Source organism: Mus pahari, chromosome 3 (genome assembly GCF_900095145.1).
Source record: "Mus pahari chromosome 3, PAHARI_EIJ_v1.1, whole genome shotgun sequence".
NCBI classification, from domain to species: domain Eukaryota; kingdom Metazoa; phylum Chordata; class Mammalia; order Rodentia; family Muridae; genus Mus; species Mus pahari.
This window is the reverse complement of record NC_034592.1, coordinates 74,858,705-74,871,064: the sequence shown is the minus strand read 5'-3', so window position 1 is coordinate 74,871,064 and position 12,360 is coordinate 74,858,705. Positions and strand designations below refer to the sequence as shown.

The window sequence follows — 12,360 nt, the reverse complement described above, 5'->3', positions numbered from 1 at the left end:
CAACCCATCCATAAAACTTTCAAGCCAAAATTTGACCTGTCTACAAGAAATGCAGGAAAAATAGCTCATGTCTCAGATCAGAGGAAATGAAGCTGATGGAAAAATTAATAATTCATCCTTTTGATATATGCAGGCCTTTAACTGATTAGAGGAGGCTTTTTCCATAGGATAAGAGAATTCTTGTACCTTATTCATATTTTAAGGTCTTTCATTCTCCAATAATATAAACCAGAAGATGTTTTATTTATGACTTTCTCTAACATTTATTCTAAATCAAAAATCTTTTGTTTATAATTAGTGCATGTTTGTTGAATTCTATCTCAGATTATTAGTTTAGGTAGAGGTATGTAGGTGGAGATACTGAGATGGGCATTTTAAGGAAAATGAATTCTAAGGAGAATGAGTTGAAGGATATTGACTATAGTAGGGGAAATAGATATGGTCTCAACTGCAACTGGCTTTAGCTGGAGTTTGGAGATCTTTTTGTGTGTGCTACAGAACTGTTTTCTCTTGGAGAGAAGGAAACAACTATTTTCACGTTTGCAATTGGGCATTTGGAAGCTCAGAAATAGAATATTTCCTTACATTTGTTCTTATGCATTGTAAAGAGATGAATTGGGCTATGCACTGTTAGCAATCTAGACTTGGAACATAGGTGTGTTCTAGGCTGGTGGAACAGACTTAAGCTGGATGAAACAGAATCAGTCACACTCGCCATCTGAATTCTCCACAGAATTCAAACTTTCATCATTACAGTAAGCTGAAGCTACTCCCATGCTTCTAATCTTGTTTCTTTTATTCCCTTTCCAATGCTGTGGTTAGAGTAGGTCATGGAGAACATGACCTCACTGGATGCATCTATATCATAGCTCCTGCATGTATGGCTCAGGAAACATCACAGAAGAGGGAGTGAAAAGACTGTAAGGCTAGAACATCGAGAAATCTTCTACAAAACAATCTCTCATAGAAATGCCCTCATAAGCAAGGCCTAGTCTTTTAAATGTATTTCTTCTTTTTGAAATACTTTCAGATCAGCCTCATGCTCATGCATCCTCCTGACACTTTTATGTCATGTACGTGTGCATGTATGTGCATGTATATGAGGGTGCCAGCAGTGAACATTCAGTGTTTTCCACTATCATTTTCTTTATCTTTTGAGATACATTCTCTTGCTGATCCTGGAGTTCACTGTTTAGATTGACTGGTCAGTCAGTGAGCACTGATGTCTTCTGGTCTACCAATGTTGAGGTTACAGAATCAAGAAACCATGCACAGATTTAAAATATTTTCTTTTATTTTTGAGATACTTATGATATAATTGCACTATTTTCCCCTTTCTTTCCTTTCCTTTCCTCCCTCTAAGCCCTTCCAAATACCCCACCTTGCTTTGTATTTTTCACTATTTGTTGTTACATATATCAATGTACATACATATATATTCCTAAATATAGAAATGTAACCTGCTAAGTCTGTATAATGTTACTTGTGTATGTGTTTTCAGGGATGACCATTTGGTATTGATCAATTGAAGGGTGACTTTCTGTGGGGAAGACTATTCCTCATGCTTCTGGTAGGGCCCTGGGGACCTGGGATCAGGTCCTCATGCTTGCATGGCGGACACTTTAGTAAGTGAACTGTCACCCATCCTCGACTGTTCCAAACTCTTTGGCTCCTATTGTTCTTTCTTTACATAAGAATTCTTTATAGGGCTATCCAATTTTGTGTTAACATGCTTTCACAACATAATGTGCTTTATTATCTTATTTATGTTATTATTGGTATTTTTTCTTCTTAGATTGTCCTAATGGATTCTAAGCTAAGTCAAGCAAAGACCTGGGTTTTTTCCTTATTTATCATTAAAGCAGCAAAAAAGGCCAATGTTTCTGATAGATTTCTAGGGCTCAGGGTAATTGTTGATTAGTATATGAGAGACAAAAACTAGAATGTATTTATTCATGTGTGTGTCCATTATTTTTCTATTGGTGTGACCAAGAGACCAACTTGTGAAAGAAATAGTTTAATTTAGTGTGTGGCTCCTGAGGATAAGATCCTGTTATGGTGGGAAGGCAGAGAATCAACTGATAGATAAAGCTACAAGAGCAGGAAACTGGGAATCCACATCCTCAGCTGTCAAAAGGAGGGGGAGACAACAAACTAGAGGTAGAGCAAAGCTACAGATTCTCAAATCCAAGCCTCCATATTTACATAGTCCATCAAGGCTGCATCACTTCCCTAAACATCACAGACAACTGGGGACCAGTGTTCAAGTATCTGAGCCAATGGGAGATATTTGTCATTTAAGCCACCACAAAAGACATACATTTTAAATGTATTTTAATTTTAATTGACATAGAAATTGCACACATTTCTGGAGTACAGTATGACATTTTAATACATGTATATGATATGCAATATCAGATTAGTATAACTTATCTCAGATATACATTATGTCTTTTTATGTGGATTATTTGATTTCTCTTTATGGCTAATTTGGAAAATTCAATTAATTGTCATAAACCTTTCATCACCCACATGATGTTATAGAACTTAAGGAATTATACTTCCAGTTCAGCTTCATCCATTTATCCATTAACCACTCATCTCTATGGCTCCCTCCCTCAAACTATCCCTAGGGATCAATACACTTTAAAAATAGCTTTCAATGTTATTTAAAAGTAAAGTGGTTAAAATAAAGAATATTGTTCTATAGAAAATAAAATCTTTCCAAGATACAGGGAATATTAAGGCAAAAATGCCATTAATATGCTGTGAATCTAGGTTTATATAATCATTTTGTAGTCATCAGCTCACCAGAATAGTCATGAAAATCAGTCATGTTCTGACCACTGTCTCAGCAATAACAGTGACTAGGGTTTTGGTACTTGCCTTAGGGTTTACTACTGTGAACAGATACTACAACCACAGTAACTCTTATAAGGACAACATTTAATCAGGACTGGCTTACAGGCTCAGAAGTTCAGTCCATTATGATCAAGGCAGGCGCATGAAAGCGTCCAGGCAGGCATAGTGCAGAAGGAACTGAAAGTCCTATGTCTTCATCTGAAGGTTGCTAGAAGACTGGCTTCCAGTCAGCTAGGAATAGGGTATTAAAGCCCACTCCCACAGTAACATACCTATTTCAACAAGGCCACACCTACTCCAAAAAGGCACCTCCTAATAGTGCCATATTTTGGGTCAAGCATATACAAACCATCACAGTACTTTCCCTTCTGTTGGTCCCTAAAAATGTAAAGGCTATCAATGCCTCCCTTTGGATTGTTAGAGAGATTATATCTCACCACTAACATGTATTATTTCTTCTCATTTTACTATACGGTAACCATATGGATACATATATGAGGATGAGTGACTGAAAAAGTCTAATTTTATAGAATTTCCCAAATTTGCAAGGAATAAATGCTGCTTTTTTTTTGCACACATTTCTATTCTCTTTAGCAAAGAACTTATAAAAAAAAAACTTGCATTGATTAGTTTTCTTCTTATCCAATACATGTGTCTTGTTTAAATTATAGAAAGTACCTGTTCAATTTTCTGATTCAGTTTAATTCATGTTCCAGGTATGTTCATTTATTACTTGAAAGAATTTTAGTGCTACCCAATTTCTTAATGGCATCTTTCATCTGAGCATTTCTTAAGGTGTAGATTAAGGGGTTCAACATGGGAGTTATCATAGTATAGAACATAGCAACTGCTTTATCAATGGGTAAGGTAGTTACAGGTCTCATGTATACAAATATACAAGGCACAAAGAATAAGACAACCACTGTTATGTGTGAAATACAGGTAGAGAGAGCTTTTCGCCTTCCCTCTGCACTATGGTTCTTTAGGGAGCGCAGAATGGCAACATAGGAGACCAACAGAAGAAGGAAGTTTAGCAGACAAATGAAGCCACTGTTGGCAGCAACAAAGAGTCCAAGAGTGTGAGTATCGGTGCATACAAGGTTGAGCAAAGGATTAAGATCACACATAAAATGATCTATGATGTTAGGGCCACAGAAGGGTAATTTGAAAATGAACAGGATCTGTATGGTGGCATGAAGAAAACCTCCCAGCCATGACACTCCCACTAGCAGGCTACATAGTCTTCGACTCATGATGGTTGCATAATGAAGGGGTTTGCAGATGGCCACATAGCGGTCATAGGCCATTACTGTCAACAGGATGATTTCAGCACCTCCAAACAAATGCTCCCCAAAGATCTGAGTCATGCATCCATTAAATAGGATCGTTTTCTTTTCATATAGTGAATCTGCTATCAGTTTAGGGGTGCTAACAGAGGAATAGCAGGCATCAATAAAGGATAGATAAGCAAGGAAAAAGTACATGGGGGACTCTAGTAATGATGTAGAAATTATGGTGACCACAATGAACACATTTCCTGTTATAGAAATGATGTAGATAAGAAAAAACACAATGAATATAATTTTCTGCATCTTTGGGTTCTCTGTGAGTCCCAGAAGGATAAATTCTGTCACATTGTTTTGGTTCTCCATTTTTTTCATGTGATGGCTGATTATATCACCTGAAAAATATCAATTCAACCATGAATATATTAAAATTCCACAACTTAATAGGTTTCAAATCTCTATATATTGTTTATCTATGAATTGTCATAAGATTTTTGGGTTCTAAAAAAGTTTCTCAATTCTTCAAATTGCTTTTTAGGTGAAAACTCTTTTAAGAGAATCAATATGAGGAACTTTTATAAGTGTGCGCTGCAGAGGACAACTGAATATATTACTTTAGTAGATTCTATACTAGTGGTAGCTAAGCTTTAATGAGGAGGTAGATGGTATGTGTAAAGGTCATAAATGAAAAACTAAAGCATTTTTTCTATGTCCATATGAAATAAGGAAACTCGGCAGGTATATGAATATAAGTGGAGTGGTAAAGAGGACATTGAAGAAGGTAAAATATTGGATACTAATGTAGTAAAGTTGTCTTTGTGAGGTGGATGAGAAAGTCCGAGGTTGAGAACTAGAAACAGGAAGCCAGAGGCAGGAGTTCCAGCCCAATTTAGAGTAGGGTGTAACTGATGAGAGTATAGAGGGTGTAAGGGCTCTGTTGGAAGGTGAAAAGTTGGGGCAAAGAGTGTGGGAGAAAAGGGGAGGAGATCAAGAAAAAACATTTTTTTTTTTTTGGCTTGAAAAATGACTTAGGGAACCTTGATACTTTCTTTGTGTTCTAACAAAAATCTGAACATTAAAAAGATCCAAAAATGATGTCACAGTAGTACTGTATTCTTTCATGTGATTGAGTTTTTATAAGGCATGACAGTTTCCTGTGCACATGTTCCTTTCTTAATGCTTATAACAAATTGTGTGGTTAACATTGTTTTATCCACTTTTCAAATGAGGCAAGAGTCATGAAGATTGAATGTTATTTGGCACAAGAACAACATTGCTAAAACAACAGATGTTCTAGTGCTTTCTGAATTTGTAGATATCTTCCAATTTAATCCTCATTATATTTTAAAGAGATGGTTACAATAGCTATTTTTACATTATTTAAAATACTAGGAAAATAGAACCATATAAATTAGCAATTGAATCCAAAAATCAAGGAAATAATAATCAACTGTCAAGTTTGCATTTCAGGTTAGTTTTCTGTATTAATTATTTTACTTTAAAATCTTGACTTACACTCTATATCCTTATAATAAGTGAACTTTAATTAGTTTATTTAATCTTTTTATTATGGCCAAAATAACATAATTACTTTGAGACTATTCTAAAATTAAATTTATGTGGAACATTTTGGTCTCTTTCATGGTCCCACTCACCTCTCCTTTAAGATAAGTGCAAAATGAAGACTCCAGGATTGTACTTCACAACATTGATATTGATTTTATAAGGAGATAAAACTCCAGTTTAGAATCCTGCTTCTTCCATATACAATTTCCTTTTTATCCTAGGTGCATTTCTTGATATGTCATGTTCTTATTTCCTCTTTTATAAAGTGAAAATATTATGAGACATTTTACAGATTGTTATGAGAATTCTTACAAAGAACATATAGGAAATCATACCATAGTCTTGTACAGAGAGTATACAAATAGATCAATTCTATAGAGAAATACTTTATTGCCAGTAAGCTCAGGGAGAATTTTTATCTATGTTACTCTTCATGGTACCATAAACTCATGTTACTCATTACTGTCATCCAAGGAAGGATTTTCTACATGCATTGAGTAAACCTTTGATAATTTATGTCACTGAAAATTTGTATTTAAATCTTTTGTGCATTTGGAATGAACTGAAACTTTCATAATTTGTCTGGATTTTTTTCAGGAGTACCCCATGGCAAATGCATGATGTTTTGCTTCAGAATGTTATGTCCTATAATCCTTTAAAATATTAAATTTCAATTGTAAAATCATGTAAGTGAAACTTAATACTTAAGTGTTACTGACTTAAAGTGAGGATAAATAAAGATATTTGAAAGACATTGAAAAACAAGTATTATCATACACAGAAAGTAATAATCCTCTGTAATTATCAATATCAATATAATTCTTACCTTAGTAATTTTAGTTGGTTCCAATGATGTCTGGAAATGTTTGGACACACTATCATCTTCAAAAATGAAGACCTTCTATTCAAAAATCAGTTTCAGTGTGAAACATATGTCTCACTTAAAAAAGAATTAGTTAAATAATTTCTCATGAAATCAAAAGTTGAGTCTGTAAACACAAATCTTATCTTCTAAAGTCTCAAAGCAATGTTGCAGAAAACTTGAAATTTGAATTTTTAATAGATTTATATGGAGAAATGATATTCCATGCAAAACTGTTGCTTTTGCAGGGCATAAGGCAGAAAGAATGGAAGAAATGAATTTAGACAGACCATTTTACTCATGATGAATTCTGAACTGGAGATATTAATAGCAAATATGTTTTTATCATGGACTGTGCACATATTTAAAGAGGATACTACAAAGATGCAAAGGCATTGTCTTGTGGCTCTTGTTTTTTCTCCTGGGATTAATTATCTCTTTTGATGGAAAGGATTTGTCTTGGAAGCAGATATTCTAGAGAGATATTATTGGAAAACAATTGTTGAGTGGGAGTTGTATTTTCTGAGTTAGAATGAAAGCTAGTAACATTCCTTTCTCTATATTATCTCAGGTTAAGAAATCCAAGTGTCATATCGATACCATGGCGGCATAATTTCAAGATCTTAAACTGTGTTTTAATTTTGCTGTTGAGCCATGCCACTGAAGCCGCTTCAATTTTCTTATAAATATTAAAGTTTCTCAGAAAATTTACTTTATCTTGCTAAAGCAATGGGGACATTAACAGGAGCCCTTAAACTACATATCTTTAAATGCTGGTTTCCTTTCCAGCCACCTCTTGATATATTTTATAAAAATAATCTAAATTTAAGATTTATTAATTAATTTTTATATGTATATAATATAGCACAACAACATTTACAACAGTAAAGAATTTAGCATCCTGGTTAACTGCTTTTTAAAAAATAGTACACTATATACTCTAATGGCAAATTTCAAGTTTCCAGATTTCCTCTATCTTAAGTCCTTGGAAATCACCTTTCTATTCTTGATGTCTATGACATTGGCTATTTTCTGTTCCAGAATATAGGTGAGATTATATAGTATTTGGATTTCATCTGGTATCTTTCTTTTAATGTAATGCCTTCCAGGTCCACTAGCATTGCTTCAAATGGCAATATTTCCTTCATTTTAAAGATGGAATGGCATTACATTTTGTATATAGGATCTCCTCTCAATCATTCTGTATTCTTTTGTACTTTGATGGACAATTAGACTGATTTCATATCTCATCTATTATAAATAGTGCTGAAACAACCATTTTCCTGATAGTTAAGCATGATGAACATCTTTTCCAAATATTTATTGGTATTTATAATTCTTCCTTGAGAACTGTTATTCAGCTCATTAGTATATTTATTGGTTTAGTAACTTTTGTATTTCATTTTTGCATTTTTATATATTCTAGATATTAACTCTCTGATGCATAGTTTGCTGTAGCCTCTTCAGCAAGCTAATGGTTTCTGTTGCTTTTCAGAGATCTTTTTTGCACTTTGAAATCCCATTGCTAAATCCTTGGGATTATTTCATGTGCTATTACAATCTTTTTTAGAAAGTCTTTCCTGTCTATATCATAAAATGTCTATATCATAAAGTATTTTCCCCTTATAGTTTTAAAGATTCAGACCTTACATTAACATCCTTTATTAAGAAGTTATCAGTTATTTTGAATAAATGTCAAAACAGTAAATTAATGAGATAAAGAAGGAGTCATAAAAAAATAGAAAAGCAAGTCTAAATAAATGAAAGAAGATGATGTCAAGTGGAAAAAATTATGGAGCCTCTAGAAAAGAACAAGAGATAGAAAAGATAAAAAGAAAAGAAAAAACTAAAGAAATATTTTCCAATAAGAGAAAGTAACAAAATAAAATTCAATAAATGCCCAAAAGAAAAATTATAAGCCAAGCGAAGAGGAAAGTCACCGAATAGGGGAAAATCTTTGATAGCTATACAACTGACAGGGAGTTAATATTCAGAATATCCAAAGATGGCAAAAAGAAAAAACAACAACAAAGAACCAAGAAAACAAACAACAGAATTAAAAATAGGCTATAGAATTGAAGAGTTTTCAAATAAAGATGATCTATACCTTTAAATACCTTTAAAATGTTCAACATACTTGGCAATCAGGGAGATTAAAAATGAAAAACACTGTAATATTTAACTTAACCCATCTGGGTTCTTTCCAGCTTCTGGCTATTATAAATAAGGCTGCTATGAACATAGTGGAGCATGTGTCCTTATTACNAGTTGCAATATCTTCTGGGTATATGCCCAGGAGAGGAATTGCTGGATCTTCTGGTAGTTCTATGTCCAATTTTCTGAGGAAGCACCAGACTGATTTCCAGAGTGGTTGTACCAGCTTGCAATGCCACCAGCAACGAAGGAGTGTCCCAACAAAAGGAGCTCAACTATGCAATGTAAGGCAGACTAATACATGTGTGTTGCTAGCAAAGAATCCTTCATCACGTATCCTTTCTCAAGCTTGCTTTAGCTGAACATCCTTTCTCCTGTGTGTTTCACTTAAATGTTCCTTCACAAGTGTGGCTTAGCCTTTCACCTGTGTGCACTTCAGGGAAACACCACTCCATGTATTTGCCCCAGCAAAACACCTTTCAACACAACTGACTTTCCAAAGAACCCATAAGGTTCCACTTCAGTCCTGTCTGCCAGATATGCTAGGGCAGTGGTGGTACAAAGCTTGTGGGAGTAACAACCAATAACTTATCTGACATTAGGCTCACTCCACAGGATGAAACCCATAACTGACACTTCTTGACACAGGGTAAAGCCAAATAACACTGGTATAAAAATGTAGTGATAAAATGACTCCTAACGATAGTCTGGTATAGTCATAGATCTTGTTCAGCTATCATCAGAGAAGCTTCTTCCAACAGCAAATGGGAACACAGCCAGATATTACCCACAGACAGATATTATACAGAGAGTTAGAAACCTTGGAACACCCAGTCTTAAATGGGTTATGCCCAACTGTGTATTTCTGCGCCATGCCACTGGTGCCACTTGTGTGTGTCTGCGTGGGCAGAAAACACTTTGGACTGGGTTCGTACTAAAGGGCTAAACATCCTAAGATAAGAATGAGCTGCAAGGAAAAAACGAATGCGCCGATCAGAGCATGACTTTATTAATCGGACAAGGGAGACCCCTTAGACCTCCCCCGAGTCTCTCTGTCTCTCTGTATGTCTCTCTCTATGGCGCGGGGTCCGATCATGTGGAGCTGTGTCTGGAAGGCAGGTCCAAATGAGTGGGCGGTGACGACGTTAGTGGTTGGTCCGGGCGACAGTGGGCGGTGATGACAACGACGTAGGGCGGTCTGATGACGCTGCATTCTGGGAGATCCGGGGAGCAACTCTGGTATGCCTGCGTGCCTGTGGAGGGGGAGTGGTTAGTGGAGGTGGGAGACCCCAACACCCAACTAATACATCTCTGTTATTTGCTAAAAGACAGCATCCTTAACCAATGGGTGCTCTTAGGATGGTACAGGTTCAACGAGCTTCAGTTTCCATATTCCACAGAGATAATTTATTTTTACAGTTTCATGTACTTGCTGCATTTATACACAGCATTCATTTATATCCATGGCTTTACTTGCCCCAAAATTAAATAGGTTAAAGCTTAACATGATATGTATAACAAAGAGGTCGAGAGGTCTTAACTCTTTTTCTGTACCCAAAAGTCTTGCTGCCTAGGCATCATGTGTAAAATATTCATAAGGAATTAAGCTCATTGGAATAGAATTCCATCAAGGAAATATATGAGTAAAGATTACATTTTTCACAGATTATTTTATAATTGTATAATATTCAATTATATTTTGATTTTCTCACTCTGCCAGACAGTCTGATATTGCCCCACTCTGGGTGCTGAGGCCACAGGTACATATCAGTGTCAGGCAGTCTTTTCCTGCATTACCTCTTCTTTCAGTTATTTTAAAGGTTTATGAGATTTAATGGTGGCATGTGGTTTTAGCCTTATTTTTCTAAGAGCAAATTCATGTCTTTTCTACTTTATCTTAGTCTAAAGGTATTATTAAACAACATTCCAACATCTTTGCTAAAAATATTGAATGTCGTTTCTCAGTGGCAGGTGTATTCTTTGCTAAACTATGAAATTTTGTCAGAAAGATTAGCAACCTACAGGCAAGTAAAAATATAGCAAGTAAAAATATAACACTGTTCTCCAAATAGAAAAGTCACTTAGCTCTTCACCAGTCCCTTGAAATAGGTTGGTGACTGAAGGCCACTGCTTAGTAATATCTGAATTCCCCTTTTTCATGATAATTTTCTTATTATTTGAAAACTTCATACTGCATATGTTTTGTTCAAATCAATCCACATTCCTTCCCACCTAATTCAATGCTTATTTGCCACATTAATTTCTCTCCCAACTTCATATATTCTTTATTTATGCCCACTAAGTCCACTTAGTGCTAACTGCATGGACACGAATGTATGGTCATCCACTGGAGCACTCTACCTCTCAGGGACCACATCCCAATATCTCCTAGAAAACCCCAGCCTGCCCCTCCTCATTCATGCTGGAATTTTGGCTAACATTACTTGGACTGGTCATGTTCTCACAGTCACAGCTGCTATAATTATCCTTTCATGTCCTGAAAGCTCTGTTTTATTATTAATACCCACTATCTCTAGTTCATGCATTCTTTCCATACCTTCTTCAGCTGCAGTTCCTCTACAGTGTGGGTAGTATGTATGGTATAGTTGTTTGAGTTAGAGCTATGCATTCTACAACCCCTCATTGTCTGCATGGTAACCTGTTGTGAGTCTCTATGTTAATTATCACATACAGACAAAAATAGCTTTTTTTTTATGAGAGTTGATAAATATACTAATTAGTAAAAAAAAAAGAACATTGGATTTGAGCTAAAACTATAGATTCTTTTTGTTAGGATGGCTATTTTCCCAGTATTGATCTTGACAGTCAGTGAGCATGGGAGGGCTTTCCATTTTCTTCTATCTTCTTCAGTTTCTTTCTCAACTGTCTCAGCTTTCATCAAACAAGTCTTTCACTTCCTTAAGTATATTTATTTCAAGATCTCTCTCTCTCTCTCTCTCTCTCTCTCTCTCTCTCTCTCTCCCCTCTCTCTCCCTCCCCCTCCTTCTCCCTCTCTTTCTTTCTCTTTGGTTATAGTGAATGAGATTATCTCCCTGATTTCTTTCTTGGGATGTTTGTCTTTGGAAAATCGGAAGGCTGGTGGTTTTCTTTAGTTACTTTTGTATCCTGCTACTTTGGGTGAATAGGTTTATATCAGTTGCACAAGTTTCTGATGGAGTCTTGGAGGTCTTTTACAAATGAAACCATATCATCTGCAAATAAGTGTAATTTGACAGTTTCTTTTTCTATTTGTGTAATTTTTTTCTTTGCCTCTTCTTTTACTGCTGTATCTTAGACTTTAAGTACTATATTGAACAAGAACCGTAAAAGTGGACATCTTTGACATGCTTCTGAATTAATGGTCATGTTTTGTATGCTCCTCCCCCATCCTTCAGCATCATATTGGCTGTGGACTTGCTTTATATTTTCCTCATGCCATGATAGACTCTTACTCTTCTGTAACTGTAAATGGAAATAAAATCCTCTCCTTACCCCAAAAGACTATTTTGGTTATAGTGGTTTATATATGTTTATTTTTTAAAATTTTTCTCTCTCTTTTTTAAATCATAGCAACATAAAATTAACAAACCTTGAGTTCTCACTCACTAACATTATCAACTGGTAAGGTAA

The 12,360-nt window shown here is 35.3% G+C and overlaps 1 protein-coding gene across 1 annotated transcript; it reads right to left on the bottom strand.

Annotated features, from left to right (window-relative positions):
* Positions 1-3,538: 3,538 nt before the first annotated feature.
* Positions 3,539-4,542, bottom strand: LOC110317708 (olfactory receptor 4C46-like). The gene has a single exon (XM_021192371.1). It carries the CDS (start codon positions 4,521-4,523, stop codon positions 3,585-3,587), a length of 939 nt encoding a protein of 312 aa, XP_021048030.1. The 5' UTR covers positions 4,524-4,542; the 3' UTR covers positions 3,539-3,584.
* Between the last annotated feature and the right edge of the window lie 7,818 nt (positions 4,543-12,360).

Coding starts and splice junctions, on each gene's coding strand:
- LOC110317708 (XM_021192371.1), bottom strand. CDS start 4,523: ATGAAAAAAATGGAGAACCAAAACAATGTGACAGAATTTATCCTTCTG.